This window comes from Rhinolophus sinicus, chromosome 4 (assembly GCF_057876585.1).
Source record: "Rhinolophus sinicus isolate RSI-liver-muscle chromosome 4, RSI-T2T, whole genome shotgun sequence".
Taxonomy (NCBI): Eukaryota; Metazoa; Chordata; class Mammalia; order Chiroptera; family Rhinolophidae; genus Rhinolophus; species Rhinolophus sinicus.
In genome coordinates, this window is record NC_142504.1 from 108,359,589 (window position 1) to 108,376,515 (window position 16,927).

The 16,927-nt window shown below is 38.2% G+C and overlaps 1 protein-coding gene across 1 annotated transcript in view; it reads left to right on the forward strand.

Annotated features, from left to right (window-relative positions):
• Window positions 1-16,927, forward strand: part of PHLPP1 (PH domain and leucine rich repeat protein phosphatase 1) — a 177,707-nt gene that overhangs the window by 113,360 nt on the left and 47,420 nt on the right. The window contains exons 5-6 of the mRNA XM_019729352.3: window positions 13,597-13,743; window positions 14,369-14,599. Coding sequence (XP_019584911.3) covers window positions 13,597-13,743; window positions 14,369-14,599 — 378 coding nt within the window. The remainder of the gene's footprint in view (window positions 1-13,596; window positions 13,744-14,368; window positions 14,600-16,927) is intronic.

Sequence of the window (16,927 nt, forward strand, 5' to 3'; positions counted from 1 at the left end):
TGTGTGTGGTGCAACAAGGGGAAGAGATGTTATCTGATTTATGTGATATACAAACATCCATCCTAGGAAAGATTATTTCACTCCCTTATTCAAAATTTTTCATAGGTAAAAAGCATTGTCTTCATGTGATACTCAAGGTGCTCTGATGAGTTTCTAAGCATCCTTTGGAACCACAGGAGTTCTTTGCCTAGTAATAGAGTTTACTGTTGCCTAATTACACCCTGGAGTGTTTGCCCTCCAAATCAGTGTTCCTGACAGTGTGATCCATTACATGCTTACATCAAATCACCTGGGGTGTTTAGGAAACAGACACGCCTGGTTTCCGTCCTAGACCTGCTGGTGATGGGGCTCAGGGATCTGCATTTTTAATGGTTCATGCTCAAGCATGAGAAGTGGTCATGTCACCCTGTTCTCTCTGAATGGTCTCTCTCCCAGTCCCCGGACCTGCCTGTTGTATTCTGTTCAGATCCTTTAGATAAAAGGGAATTTTCTCTCTTCTCTAAGGACTCATGGTATTATTTTTTTTCCAGTATGTTTTCATCTTCTACTTTGTATTATAGCGGCTTTGCTCCCAAACTGTTTCAAGTTCCTGGAGGGTGAGAACCATGCCTAATTCACTTTTGTATGCCTCACACACCTCTGTGCATAAGAACTCAGGAAATGTTTGGAGAATGTGTGGTTCAGTCCTAGGATTAGACCTTTTTTATATACCTAGTAAACTTTTTGGTGTTGGATTTTTCCTTTTTAACTACCAGATATGGTTGGTCTATTTGTGACGTGAACATAAGCTACTCACATCTAAGCACATTTTCATGACATAATTATTTTCTCTGGCTTTAGCTTATGCTCACTTTCTCCTTTGATAATCTAATATCCTTGATAGATTATCTGGTTTTCATTTTTATATATCCGTGTATGACTCAACTGGGATTTTATCCAAGAATACTATGTGGATCTTCTTCCTTTTGGTTTGAAAAGAGGGGTGGAAATAGCAATCTGTCTTCTTCCTTTTACAGAAATCTTCTTTTTACATATTTGTGAGATTATGTCACAGAAATGGCCGTGTGAGGAGTGCCTCTTGAAATCTCCCCTGAAAGTTATAACAAATTGAACAGCTATAATTTAACAAAGGATAACCTAAGCAACATACATTTTTGTTATTTATCCTCGTGTAGTGGTTAATATTAAACATGTCTTGAATAGTATTGTAATTAAATTGGCTACCTATGGCAGATATGTTGAAATGAAAAAAAAATGTAGTCATGGATAAATTGAATACAGAATCCATTTCGTAAGAGAGATAACTGTAACATGATAACATATTTCTTGTTTGTCTTTTTGATCATTGTATTGCCAATTTAGAAAAGAATCAGAAAATGGCAGATTTACGCTGCTTATGACTCACTGTTTTCATGGATTAGTGCAGGGTTACTGTAGATCTAATTACTTCTATTTCCACATAATTGGTGTCTTAGGATTTGGAGTTGCTTTCTATATAATATACTTATTTGATTCATGAAAGCCTGCTCCTGCATACCCCGTCCCCTTTCCTATATTGACTGTTGTGTCTATTTAATTTAGCCTAGGGTCTGGCACAAAGTAAGGAACCAATAAGTGCCCCCTGTTTGAATTATTTTAAAAGAGAGATTAAAATAAAATTTTCTTTCTTTAGGGAATGCTTTAATTTGCCTTTGCAGCAATATGTCCATTATAATTATTGCCAACATTGAGTGTTCTCTATTTCCTTGATTATTATTTTGGAAAAATTATGTCTGTCAGCTGTAGCTTTGGTATACTTATTCTGCTTTGTAACATCTGCAGCAGTTCTTAAGAAAATGTTACTCAAATCCTTTTGTGGCTATAAATTTTCATTGTTATCCAAGTAAAATATGCATGTGTTTATTTTTGTTTTCTAGTCATATGAGAAGACAATATGCTTATTTTTCTTATATGGAGAGTCATTTATGGTGATTAGGATTAAGACGGAATGATTTCTGTTTATTTTTGGCTCAAGTGTTGAGAAGCTGGTCATGTGCCACATTAGCATTTGTGCAGGCTGAACCTCCCAGAAGACCCTGGCAGGTGCTAACGGGAAGGAGGCTGGTGGACTGCTCTTGGAACCGAACAGCATACATGAGTTCATGTGGACTCATTTCAGGAGTCGTAAAGGGACAACAGGAAAAAAGAACGCTATACCAAGAAATGGAGAAGTCACCCATGAGAGTTCAGTTCCAGGGCAGTGCAATTGGGGGTGTGGAGAGCAGTGTGAGAGCTAACAGGAGTTGAGTCATGCCTTCTGAAGCATAGGTGTTCCCAGCAGTTCTGTTGCAGGCCCAGCCATTTCTCATGCTGCCACAACCACAGACAAGTCCAGAGGAACACAGGTGTTTCTTTCCTCTGCATCCAAGAGACAGAAGTCTTCTGCACGTTGTTTTGAGGAGTGCATAGAAGATAAATCGAGCAAGTTACTGACCAATGTCTCTTTTATTCATTGACTGAACTAAGGCTTCTTGAGAGTAAGTGCATTCAGTACACATTTGTAAAAATTTCTTTGATACCGTTCCCCAGATTTGCTCTTCTAAAGATAGAAAGCTACTCTGTCAAACAAATCACTTTATTAAAGCATTTTACCAGCTCAAAACCGTAAGGTGGGTTCCTAGGAAGAACAAAGGTGTAGGCGCTTGATTTTATAAATTGTCTTGGAAAAAAAGGAAGAAGAAACAAAAAATAAATGTGACTTGAGTGTACCCAAGTTTTTCTCTTTGTCTGTTTTCTTTGAACAGCACCAACCTTTCTCTTTCTGTTCTCTCTTCCCCTAGTGTACTATGAAACTTATTTAAATGGAATGGATATTGAAAAGGATGATTTATTTAATAAGTGGTGTTGGCATAGTTAGTTACCAGCAGAAAAATAATTAGACCTCTACCCAACATTATATGTAAAAATAAATGTCAGGCGAAATAAAGATCTAGGTTTAAAAAATAAAATACATAAATAAATAGTAGGAGGAAATAGAGGAGAACATTTATACCACGTTGGGTGGAATTAGAGGATCTTCTCAAGCAAGGTGAAAAACATAGGCTCCATAAAGGAAAGTGTTGCCAAATTTGAGCAAATAAAAATTAATGTGTTGGAAAAATCACCATTAGCAGAGTGGAAAAAACAAAACACTAAGCTGGGAGTGTCATGTGACATAGATGCAACAGTGTGTGGCACATAGTGTTCAGGGAGGTCCCACAAGTTGGTAAGTAAAAGATGAGCAACCCAGTAGAAACATGGGCAAAGTATATGAATGTGTTTCAGAGAAGATGAACTTCACAAAAAGCTGAACTTCACTCATAAACATAAACTAAAACGACCTGATACCTATCACTTTTTGCCCACCAGATTAGCAGCCACGGAAAGGATGCTAACGTAAATCTAGTGAGGGTATCGTAGAAAAAAGCCTCCTGCGTGGCTGATTGCGAGAGTGAATTTCTACAACTTCTTGGTAATTTTGCAGTACGTATTATAATTTAAATTGTATATGCTCTTGGACCAATCCATTATGTTTTTAGAAATACAGGTTCACAGTCCTTTATCTAAAACTCTTGAGGCCAATTGTATTTTAGATTTCAGAGGTTTATAGATTGTTGGAGACAATACAGTACATATACTGTATATTATACTTCCAGCAAGGTTTGGGATGTAAGCAAACACATTCCATATTTCTAAAGCACTCCATAAGCAAACACATTCATATTTGTAAAGAGAACAAGTGACAATTCACATCAGTGTAGGTCAGCTTTTACCACCACATGAATCAATGAAAAATCTTTGAATTTTCAGAGCCTGTTGGATTCAGAATTATGGATAAGGCATTGGGCCCCCCTAAATATTGCAAAATAAAATCATTGATGTAGAAATGGATATGCTGAATTTTAACAGCATAAAAAAATTCCTAATGTCAGTGGAGGGATGGAATAAATTGTGGTACATTTGCACTCTGTATTATGCAGCTGTCAAAAGAGTGAGTTAGATTTTTATGTACTGACTCAGAAAGATGATTTACTTGTATTAGATGAGAAAAGAAGTTGTAAAAGAAATGTGTGTGGTGTAATCCCTCTCAAAAAATAGGTAGGGAGGTTATTGCCTATTTATGCATGTATGTGTTTTGTAAGGAGGAAAAGTTTTGGAAGGTTTAGGAGGTGTGATCAAATAATACAGTGGATGTTTAAATAAAAAAAGAAATTTATTATAGTAAAAGACACATTGACATTAATCCCCCTTGCTTTGAACACACTTATCCCATCATTCTTGCCACTTTTTGAAGCAGTTCTGGAAGTCCTCTTTCGTGAGTGTCTTTAGTTGTGCTTTCATGGCTGCCTCGATGTCCTGAATCATTTTGACTTTGGGGAAGAGCCAGAAGTCACACAGTGCCAGATTCAGTGAATAAGGTGGATGAGGACACTCCGTAATGTTTTTATTTGACAGAAATTGCCGTACCAGAAGCGATGTGTGACACGGAGAGTTGTGATGTTGGAAGATGAAACCTTTTGCCCATTTCATGTTAATGCATTGTTTGTGACCCATGATTTATAGCACACTTTAAAGCACAGCTTCTCTCAACCATAGCTCACACCCGACTGACTGCACTGAACAAGTTGCAACTTGTTACACACTGTTACTAAGGTTTAATGCACTGCTTCCTGTATTGAAGATCCCTGTCTTTCCATTGGATGGCACTCGGCATCAACATTCACCATATTTTGTGATCCCAACAGAAAAACTCCATACATCGCTTCTGGTATACTGCGATTTCTGTCAATAAAAACACGGTGTGTCCTCATCCATCCTATTCACTGGATCTGGCACCATGCAACTTCTGGCTCTTCCCCAAAGTCAAAATGACCATGAAAGGTAAACATTTTGAATCGATTTAAGACATCAAGGCAGCCACGACAGCACAACCAAAGACACTCACAAAAGAGGACTTCCAGCACTGCTTCAGAAAGTGGCAAGAATGATGGGATGAGTGTTCGAAGAGAGGGGGAGTATTTTGAGGGGGATTAATGGCAATGTGTCTTTTACGGTTAATATATTTTTTTAAAATTTAAACATTTACCATATTTTCTGATCACACCTCATATACCACACTCTTGACACTGGTTATCTCAGGAGGATGGAGTTTGGAAAGAAGCTGGAGAGAGAACTTTTTTTTATATGCTCCTATAGTTTGACTTGTTAGAATGAGCGTGTATTATTTTGGTAATCAAATAAAATCAGTCTTTCCCTTAAAAGTTAATGTAGTGACAGCCTGGCACTACTCCACTAAGGTGCAACCACTCAGAACCATTATTAGGAGCCTGCTTTTCACAATGAATAGAAAGCACGGGACGAAGCCCAAAGCTAGGCTTACAACAGCAGCAGGTCCTTCATTACTTAATACGGAAGCCTAATAATTTCCAAAGTGCATTAGCATGTCCCCACACAAGGAAAAAACATGGACTGTTACTATGAAACGGAAACCCAGTCACCCAGGGAATCCTTTTCTAATTGACCCAGTTGTGGTGAATGATAACTCCAGAAAATAATTCTGATTTTACTCTGACTCACTGAGTAAAACAAGTATGGTTTCCTCTTCACGAATGTAATGTGTGGCACTCATTTTAAGCACATTTGGAATATGTTTTAAAATAGAACTACTTCCACCATACTGTTATTTTACTTTACAGTTACATTTTACTGGTATATCCTTAGTTCATGGAAGGAAAATGACTGAAGATTTAGATGGATCTAAAAGTTAATTAGTATTATGTCTCCAAATAGCATCATGCTATTTATTTGGTTTTGGATCATATATATATCCATATCCCCATTCATTCCCTTTAGCTCAGATGTAAAAAGAATTTTCTACATGAATTTTGGAGTGTGGGTAGATTCAGTGGAGAAACGCTAAGAAAGGAGAAAAGGTTAAGCACTCCTGTGCTTCTGACAAAACGAGCCCAGGATGGGGAGGCATATGGGCATTAGCAGCCTTTTTTTTGCTTAAGTTTGGTATCGTAGAATCTTTGCTTTTTCTTTTCTGCCCTTGGAAAACATGGCTCCACCTTATTTTCTAAGGAGCACTTGCTCCCAAGTAGTTTTTTGGAAGCCAGAATGAAGTAAGATCATAGAGCTGTGGTTTTTTTTAAAAAAAACCCATGTATCTACCTAATAAAAGAAGGGAAATTGGATGCATGCATATGATACATTTTAACCTTTCAATTTAGTGTAAGAAGTTAAGCAGGCTTCCCTTTTGTAGAGTTGAATGATTTGCCCAAGGAAGTGGTTTGGAATAGTATACCTGAAAATGTAGTGACTGAGGGAAAAAATCCATTTAAAGCTAAGTATAGACTATAAATACATTAGCGTGGTATATACACTGCTGTCTAAAGGGTAGCTAGACAAGAGCAGGGATAAAACTGATTGCTGTATTTCCTCCGTAGCAGTTACAAGGTGTGTGCTGTTCCTCCTTTGCTGTTAATTAGTATGGCTGTGAAGTTGGAGAAAGAAAGGAAAGGTGAAGAACGTTAATAGATAAAACCCCTGGATAGTTTGGCGCATTTGTTACTATACTTTTATAATGTATATACAGTAGGAGATGCCAATGAAAGAAATGTCATGAATTTAACGAAGCGGTGATATTATCAACTCCATTTTACCATCTTTCCCTGTGCCCCGCTGTTGACCTCCCATCATCTCAAGGCCCCCACGTTGGTAAATAATCACAAATTTTGTTGTATGGTCCTTACAGGATACCTTGTTTGAAAGTGACTTCAGTGTGTCTTTGTGAACATATACTGTTAGAGTTTTTTATCTTTGTAGATTATCAAGTGTGTTTAGTTGATTGTAGTTTTTTATGATACTTGGTATTAAAAAACAGAAGTGTGCCTTGGAACTTTGGGTTCAGACAGACCTGAGTTCTCAAGGCCCGCAATGCTCATTACCACTTGCTAATGTGATACTGTAATACTGTACCCGGTGACTTCATTTTAGGAATTAACTAAGATTACTCTTTATTAGACTCTGGATAAAAATTAACTTGATTTCTTTTCCCTGCTCTGAGCTCTATTACAACAGAAACAGTATCTCTTTCCTTAAAGCGTATTGCTTCCTCGGGAAAGTGGAGTCAGTCTGTTCAGTTGTTGGGTATTTTGGGAGCACTGGGCTGTGCCTTAATTGGTTTGAACGTACATGTACATAGTGTTCAAAATAGTCATTGTCCTCGGTTGCCAATAATGCTCCTCTCTGTAGGGGGAAGTGAGGATGAAAAGGGAGTGCTTTCCAGACACTACTCTGAGGCCATTGTCTGACCTGTGACTTAGACTTATCAGTAATTGATACCACTTATATGAAACTCTTCAATAAAATGGAATAAAAGAACAGCAGAAAAGATGAGAAGGAGTCTTGATGTTGAAAAGCATTAAATTCAAGTTGTATGCGACAGACACACAATTTCTTGGAGCCTGTTTTTTCGTTGTTGTTGTTTTTGTTTTGTTTAAATCTATGAGCTTGGGATGTGAAAAAAAATGATTTCAAAAGTCCCTTCTCTCACTTTTGATAACCTTGAGAAATAAGGAAAATATATCCATTTCAAGTAACTGTGTGTGCATAGACACATATAACAGATGTTTTTCAAAACCACAGTTTCTTGTACTTTCAGTTTCTAAAACATCAAAAAGAATCATCCCTTGTTATTGCTAAACTGACCACTATAGTTATTATAATCATCATTAAAATAATTTTTATTAATCTTAAATTTTGTGATGCTCTGATTCTCCTCTGCTTACCTACATGGAACAGCTATGAAGAAATAAATATCTGTAGCCTGAATGAATATAATATAACTTCACTTTAAGGATTTAACTGTAAGGTTTAAGAACTGTAATATCAATTTAAAATAAAGTTGTATAAAATATTTCACCAGATATGTATTTTTCCAAAACCAGTTTTGGGTCTGTGCACATCTGATAACTTATCTGGCTCATCTGTTAGCATGACAAAGCTAAAAGTCTTATTTTTAGGGGACAGAACGATTTTCTAGTTTTTTTCCTCCCTCAGAGTGTGTTGTCACCTTGCTCTCTGCATTCTTTTTGAAGGAAGGAGTAAAGGGAGGAAAGGTCATCCACTCCCCATTTTGATCTTTTATCTCTCTTTTAACTTAAAATTGCCTCCAGGTATCTGTTTCGCACATTTTAAGACCTGAGGGAAGTAGATTCTAGGTGGACATTACTTCTTATCTTTCTCTGAAAGGGTTTTTGAATTGGCAGATACCTGTAATCTGACTGCTTTCCATATCTATTAAGAAAAAAATGGGACTCTTAGAAGGCTAAGGGTTAGAGTTTCCAAAACAGATGAGTTTTAATGTGTTCTGATCAAGAACTTGAGTTCTCAGAAACAATCCAGGCTTTGTTTGCTAAATAAGTCTGCTGAATGCTGTTCTTTTCTGGGAAGAGTTTGTGGGGTGGGCTGCACAGGGAGGAAGATGAGGGAGGTGGGGAATGTAGTGAGAAGGAGTGAGAGAAACTTAAGATACTTATAAATCAGAATCAGTCCTTAAAAAGTACAGGTCTAGCGCAAGAGTATAAATGGAGGCTCCATACTATACATCTCAATATTTAAGTTATAAATAAGCTAACAAACTGTCAAATAAAATACAATCTCTCCTCCTACCTTGACAAATATACTTTTATAATGACCTGTGTGGGGGAGGAAGAAACTTTCCTCTATCCTCAGGGTTCTTTCAGCTGGTCTGATAATCAAATGGACATGAGACAAGAGAAAACCAAATTTAATTATGAGACGGATTAACAAGAGAAAACCAAATTTCATTACATACATATGTACGGGAACTCCCCAAACAGGCGCGAGAGAGACCCCTATGGTTGGAGGTAGAAAGGGCAAATCAGTATATAAGACAGTCTGAGCTAGGGATGAGGTAAGGTGCCTCAGGGGCTTAAAAAGGTCATTGCAGGATGATGAGAAGAGCAGGTGTTTAGTAAATGTTACCCCTGCCCTACAGAGAGGTCACAAAAGGTTATCTCCAATAACCTCTTACTGTGGGCAAGGCCTCTAAGTCAAGTTCTTCTAGGTATCTAGGTAGTTAAGGGAGGGGTAGAACAATCTGCATACCAGAGAGGCACATTTGGGTGACTTGTTCTGAACCCCCACGCCTGTAAGCATATTTTAAAATGTAAAATCCTCAGATCCTTTGGGATTCTGCGCTGGATATGGCAACATGGGGATAGCTGGCCCAGTGGCCCAAATCTCTTCTCGTCCCATCTCTAGCTCCATCCTTCACACTGCGAGGGTGTGGACACACAGCCCATACTTCCAAGCTTTGTCTGAATCAGGGCCCGGTTGGCACCCCCAAAGTAGAGGCCGTGCCTTCTCCCCGGCTTCACCTTTCCTTGACCTTCCCATAGCTTAACAATAGATCATCCCCCTGCAGCTTGAGCTAGGAATGTCCCATGTCCCACCCAGTTCCCTGTTTTAGAAAATTATCCTGAAACTCATGATTAATACTCTTAGGCTTATTGATCACAATCTCAGTGGTTTACCAGGCTACTCCCATCATTGTCCCTGGATTGTTGACTCCACCAGAGAACCACGTAGCCAGAGGGAAGGCTCCATGCAGACCCCTGGCACCTTCACGTAGCTTCTGGAAGAACACCCAGATTTCCCCTTCAATGTCCCCAGCCAGTCTGAGAATGTGAAGGCAGTTTTTGGAGGTGTTAACCTGCTGCCTTCTCAGACCCCCTGTGCTCAGATAATCAACGCTTATTCTATGACCCAGCTCCTGTGTGGGTCTATCGGCTGAGGGCGCAGGCAGCATGAGCCCGGGCTCGTCTGGCCTCCGGTTTCATGTCCACCCCTAGAGCGTGCTATGGCAGGGTGGGCCCCGGGAGGAGGCCCGCACAAGCGCTGAGAACAGATTTGGTGTCATTTGGTTAGGGAATTCTGGGTCCTGCTACGGTTAGGATGAGGAGAGCGCGTCTCCAATGGAAATATAACGGGAGCCACATAAGTCATTTTAAATTCTCTGGTGGCCACATAAGAAAAGGTTAGAAAACAACAGCTGAAATTGATTTTAATAATATATCTCATTTAATTCAGTATGTCAAAATTATCAGTTCCAAAAAAGTTATTAGAGTTTGCATACTTTTTGTACTAAGTCTTCGAAATCCAGTGTGTATTTTATACTTAGAGAACATCTCAATTTAGGCAAGCCCCATTTCAGGTGCCCAGTAGCCCCCTGGTGCTGGTGGTATCTGACTGAACAGGGCAGATTTAGGGTAGGGGAGCTCAGACTCCTTGTTCTGGAGGGGCCGCTTCGCCCCTGGGACTGAGGGCAGCGTTCTTCTCCATAAGGTCGGGTAGTGCTTTTGTCCTTGAACTGATCCAAAGAACAATTGCACTTCTTTATATTTAGAGCTGGTTACCATTTTAAAAACTAAAGATTTTGTGTTTCTGTATGCATAAATCTAATGCAGGGTACTTGTTAAGAGTTTGTTTGCTTTTTTTCTCTTCCATTTAAGCTTGTCAGCTGTCTTTTAGTCATTCAACTCACTACTGCTTTCCTTTGTTCTCAGGAGTCCAGTGGTCCTAGTAAATTTGTTTGCATAGATGTATATCCCTCCCCCCATTGTTGATACATACTTTTCCAAAAGCCAATGCTCCCATTTTCCACTTAAATAATTACTAGAATTGTGATGCTTCTACTTTCTGAAAAGTCTTTGTACGTACTTGTAGATGTAAGAAACATCCAAACCTGTTGAGAAGTTTTATGAGTTTATTTGAACCAAACTGATGACAATGCCAGGAAGCAAAGACCTCAAGTGCTCTGGAGATTGAGTTTGCAGTTTGTTTTTATGCATTTGGAATTAAGGAGAGCATGGAAGGAGGGTGACATGAAGGTGGGAGAAAGCAAGGGGGCAAACGGGTTACAGGATAGTTAAGATTATGTGCTCTTTTGAGAGTAGTTATGCTTCCAAGGAGCCTGAAAAAGAGGCATTTCAAAGGTGTGTTAACCTAGATGTATAGCGAAATAATGGACAGGGCTGGCTTAAGGCAAAGCTAAGCCTTCGCTAAAGAGGTTGTATGCCTGGGGTGTGACCACCCATCATGACCTACCTGCCCAGTTAAGAATTGATGATCAGATCTGTGAGGTGAGATTATAAAATAACATTTGGCTATTTTATTATTATTTTATTATAATAGATTAATTTTTTCGCCCACATACTGCACTGTGTTGAATAATGTCTAGTGGGTCTTTCCTTCCTTAAGGAACTTTTTTTAAAAAAGTTGTGTAATTGCATTCGTATTTTAAAACTATGGCCAGTTCTACCAAATGAGGAAACATCTCTAGAAAGAAGCATCCTTTTTTGTTTGGACTAGGACAGCAGTTTCATCTATTTCAGGAGAGAGTTGCCACATTTAGAGGGGAATAAAAAAACACCCAGTTAAACTTGAATTTCAGAAAACCAACAGATACTTTTTTTTTTAGTATAATTATGTCCCATGCAATATTTGAAACATACTTATACTAAAAAAATTATTTGTTGTTTATCTGAAAATCAAATTTCACTGGATGTCCTGTATTTTATCTAGCAACCCTATTTCAAGACTCCTTTATTGTCTCAAAAATTGAGGACTGGACCCTAAGCAGCTTTTATTTAAGTAGAAAATCTAATTTAACTTCAGAAATAATTTATTAATTCATTTAGAAAAATAAACCCATTCTTGTTAACATACATATTTTTATTAAAAATTACTTCTAAAAAATAGGAAGAAAAGTACCATTGTTTTATATTTTTACAAATATTTTAATGTCTAGCTTATTAGAAGATAGTTGGATTTTCATGGCTGTTTCTGCATCCAATCAGATGTGTCATAAAGACATGTGCTGGCTAGAAATCTCCACTGGACACTTGGGAGAAAATGAGAGTGGCAAAAGGCAAATGACATCTTAGACAACTTAGTATGGAAATAATTTTGGCCTTGGGAGTCTCCTGAAAAAATGTCAGGGACCTCTTCTGGGCTTCCCCAACAATACTTTGAGAACCCCTCAACTAAAAATAATAAACCCTGTAATTCTAGCTCATGCTATGTGGGTCATAGAGAATCAGAATAGACGATAAGCATTGTTTGTTTTAAGAAGCCCTAATGAATCAAATTGTAAAATATAAAACAAATTTAAAAATGATCACTCAGGGTTAGCAGTAATTCTTAAGTTTTGTTTTGTTTTGTTTTTTAAATTTAGCATATAATTAGGTCTATATTCCACCATCCAATAAAACAACCAGATGAAAAAATCAAGGTTTCAACCTGTCAAATAGGCACTTGATCAGCCTTCTGTATAGAATAAATTTTATGTTGCTATTTAGAACAAAGCTTAACACCTTTTATTATAGAATTCAACAAATAGTTTATATGATAGTCTCTTTAAAATGCTGATTGGATGGATTGAATTGGATTTATTTTTAAGATATGTGTATCTGTTCCAGGCATAGTGCATACTGCCTGGTATTTAGGCTTGGGTAGTTTTTAAAATTAGTATAATGCAATAACTCACCTGATTCTCATCTCAAATAGAAAAAGTATAGAAGTTGGCAATAGGCCAAATATAGGAGTGCAGAGTGAAGTAAAACTTAAAGATGAGTTCTTCAGTTGCTTGGACAATCGAGAAAATGAAAGAGCCCTTAACAGAAATAGAACAGGAGAAAGTGCTGGGATGAAGATGGTAAGTTCAATTTTGGGCAGGAAATGTTGTAGTGTAGCTCAGGAGAGAAGAGATGGTGGGTGATGGGGCAGAGGCTTGTTCACAGAGCAATAAAAACTACTTCCAAGGAAGACAATATAGGGAGAAAAAAAAACCTGACAAAGAACAAGTCTCTGAGGAATACTTGCCTCTGGCATAGGGAAGAGGAGGTGAAGGAAAAAGGAGGCGACAGGAGAAAAGGTTTGGAGAGAGCGAGGAAGGGGCTGGGTGAGGAAAACAATCAAGTGAAGTGAGAAGACTTTTTCAAGGATGTATGGTTAGCAGTATCGAGTGTTGCATTGAGATTGAGGAATGATGATTGGTTCTTCAGTTTGGAACTACAAAACTTGGTTGCCTTCCAGAGAGTGTAGTTTGTTTATTATTTCAGGTTTGCAGTTGAGAACGGTGAAACAAAAAAGTTCTTGACTTGTCTGGGACAACCCAGAAATTCAGAAGAGCTAGATCTGCGTGGTTTTTCCCTCCCTGTCCGTTATCGTTTACACGTGTGTGAATTCAGCTGGCTGAGGTACAGCTAAACACTTACTCCAGCAGATGTCACCTCCTCAAATAGTCAACCTTATTTTAGAGTGACGTGTTTGTTTTATAAATATAATGTTTGTATTTTAGGGAAAACATTGGCCTTTGGGTCTGAAGATGTGCGTTCCAGCTCTGCTGCTTGCTTAACCTTCGAGGGCTCCATTTCCTCCTCAGCTGAATTAGCGTTGGGCTGGATTATCTGTAAAGCTGTGCTGAAATGATATGAAGTTATGCATCTATGACATTTGTCTTTTCTTTGTTTTGTTCTGTTGTAATAGGTTCACCAAGTTGAAGAGTCTTAACCTTTCCAATAATCATTTAGGGGACTTCCCATTAGCAGTCTGCAACATCCCGACGCTGACGGAGCTGAATGTGTCGTGTAACGCCCTGCGAGCAGTCCCGGCAGCCGCTGGCGTTATGCACAAGTGAGTACTTTGACCTCACTGCAGAGTCCCCTCAGAAACCCCCTGGGAGCTGATCAGGCACATGCGATTAGTTAACTTGTTATGTTGGTCATGTAATTCTTGGCCCCAAATCAAGGCTCTAGTGTAGAGTTCATTTGTTAGCTTTTATACTCAGAATCTTGAAAAAAAAAGTTAAAATATCCTTGTTTAGAACTGAATGTGACTACGGATGAGTGTGTCTAAGCATGGGAGGAGGGGTTACTTTCTCATTCCCTGAGTTATGTTGTTGAATTCTAAGACTTAGAGGTTGATTTTTTAAAATAACAATGAGAGATGGGTATGTGGGTATTTGATGTCTTCTATGGCTTTCACACTGCAGTTGGCTCCTGTTGTTCCCATTTATGCCTCTCCAACTTGGGGAAATTGGTCGTAACTTTCATTTTCAATAAAAGACTGAGGTGTTTATCACTGATTTTGTTCTCTCTGATGTATCATTGCCTCAGACCCTGCCTATCCTTCATGCATTTTGTAAACGATAGTGCATTTTCTTTTTCTAATAATATCTGTACTTACGGAACTGGTATGTTGATAATAAAGATGTGAAATTGACATGCCCTCTTTATGATTCTTACGTTTTCTTTAATAGCTTACAGACATTTTTGTTGGATGGAAACTTTCTCCAGACCCTTCCTGCTGAGTTGGAGAACATGCATCAGCTTAGTTATCTCGGTCTTTCTTTCAATGAATTCACTGACATTCCAGAGGTATTGGAGAAATTGACGGCTGTGGATAAACTTTGTATGTCTGGAAACTGTATGGAGACCCTTAGACTACAGGCTTTACGAAAAATGCCTCACATTAAACATGTGGATCTAAGGTAACCATTTTTAAGAAATATATCTCATTTGAGTGGTTGGCTTATATTTGGGGGTTAGTTTATAGTCCTTTTGGTGACATTTTCCTGCCAAGGCAAGCAGCCTGGGTAGTTGCAACTCAGGCCGATTTTTATATTTTTGCCCAGAGGGAAGAATAATGATTAATAGTAGAGTTTGCTCATACCTGATACTTGCTTTACCATTTTTCTCGTTGATGAATGACCATGTCTTGAAGGTCTCATTTGGTTTTGTAAGTTTGAACCCAGTTTTAATTTGCATGAATAGACAGAGGCCATCGAGTCAGAGAGAGCTATTTATGGTGAATGAAAACTATCATTGAGAGCAAACTATGTGTTTTTCTCTCTTAGCCTTTTCTGTGGCTTGTGGCATTTGACATCATTGAACATCTCTCCTCTATCAGTTTTTTTTTTAATTTCCTTGGCTTCCCAAACTTAATGTATTCATTTAATTAAGTGTATTAATTTATGTAACTTATTTATTTTAATTTTCTGTCTCTCCTTCCAAGTGATTCTGCCTTTAGTTTATTGTTCTTCACAAAATTATAAAACTCATAATCTCTTGTTAGGCCCAAGTTTGTCTAGAACCTCCACTTGCACCCCTCGCAAGAGCAGGGGACCTGCAGTTTGAATCCCGATCACGCTAAACTCCAGCTGGAAACCACTAACACAGTCCTTGCTTCAAAGATGCTCAGTAATCATCCTTAGTAAGTCAGGTTCTCTTTTAGTTTCTAATGCAGAATGAGCCAGTACACAAGGAAGAAGCTATTCTAAATTTTGATTGATGACCACGTACTAGCCATGTTAAATCTTGGGTGAGATAGTTCATGTCTCTGTGCAAACTGTGTTCTCATCTCTAAATTACAGTTAATAGTAGAACTGAATTCACTGAGTTTTAGAAGGAATTATCAACCTCACACTCCCAGCACGTGTGCTTGTATTGTTACTATTACCTGATTGAGGTGCTTTTCTACTCATGAAACCTGCTCAGCTGTCATTCTTGGCGTCCTCACACCTCTCTGTTTGTCAAAGGTGGTTGTTTTCTTTGCTTTACTACCCATTTTTTTCCTCTGTTGATAACCCAAACCCTCACTCAGACCTGTCAAGTTTTGTCAGTATAAAGTAACACCGTCTTTTGCTCCCCTCTCTTCTCCATTCATGTGGTCTGGCCTTGGAAACCCATTCATTCCTGTCCCACCAAGAGTTGCATGACTTAACCTTTCCTCAGACTAAAGGAATCAAGCCTGTCACACGTGGGAAAGTGATAGCAATTTTTCAGACCTAGAATTCTTAATTCAAGGAGTACAAATGGTTATAATTTATCTGACTTTGAGAACTTTCTGGAATGTGACAAGTGAGGGAACCGAACATTTTGTATTGTTAACTTTCTTTCTAAATTGTTAACGTTATTTGCCTCTAAGTCACTTCAATTTAGAAAACCTAAATATTTGAGAATTTAAGCCCTTTTTTGTTCAGCCTATTGACCTCAGGTAACAAGCATGAAAGAATTTCTGAGTTACCTGGTACATATAAGAAAACATCATTTCTCTTGATCTCAATTAACTTACAAATAAGATCAATCTAATATGTCTAAAAGTAACTATTCTTATTAAAAGCCTTATAAATTCTTCAGATTTCTAGGTCTAATTGGGTCTTTTTAGATGAGATCAGTTACAGGATATTTAAATACCAAAATAGACTTTGAACACTCTGTAAATGTTGAATGATCCTGAGTAGATAACTGCTTCCATCTAGGCCACTGAGCTGAGGAGGGAAAATCTGGGCAGATTCACTCCTAATTTTGCCTTAACATTTTAAATTGAAGCTAGTGGAATGATTTAAGAGGAGTTTCACTTAGTTTCTGTAAGCAAAGGGCTCATTTTATTGATTTGGTTTTTTATTCCTTCAGATGGAAATGTTACATCCGATGAAAAGTAGTCACTTTTCTTTGAATCTTACTCTCTTTCTTCTATTGGTGTTCTTTGAGTCCGATATTCTTTCTTCTGTGGCATCATTAATAATTCCTCCTTAGTCACTTCTCTTGCTGTTTCTGCCGTGGTGGCTGCCTGTGCTCCCAGGGCTTCGTCGTTCACCTTTCATGTCCGTGTTCATTCTTCCCCAGTCTTTCTCTAACCCTTATTTCTGTTCTTGGAAGCAATTCTGCTTCAGCTGCCAGCTGGGTAATTTCACTTTGCTTTCCCCTATTGATACATTTAACCAGATACACGTGACGCAGAGTTCAATTTATTTTCTTTATTCAACCAGTTCTTCCCCCTGGATTCCTATTTTTGCTGCTAGCGACACCACTTCATT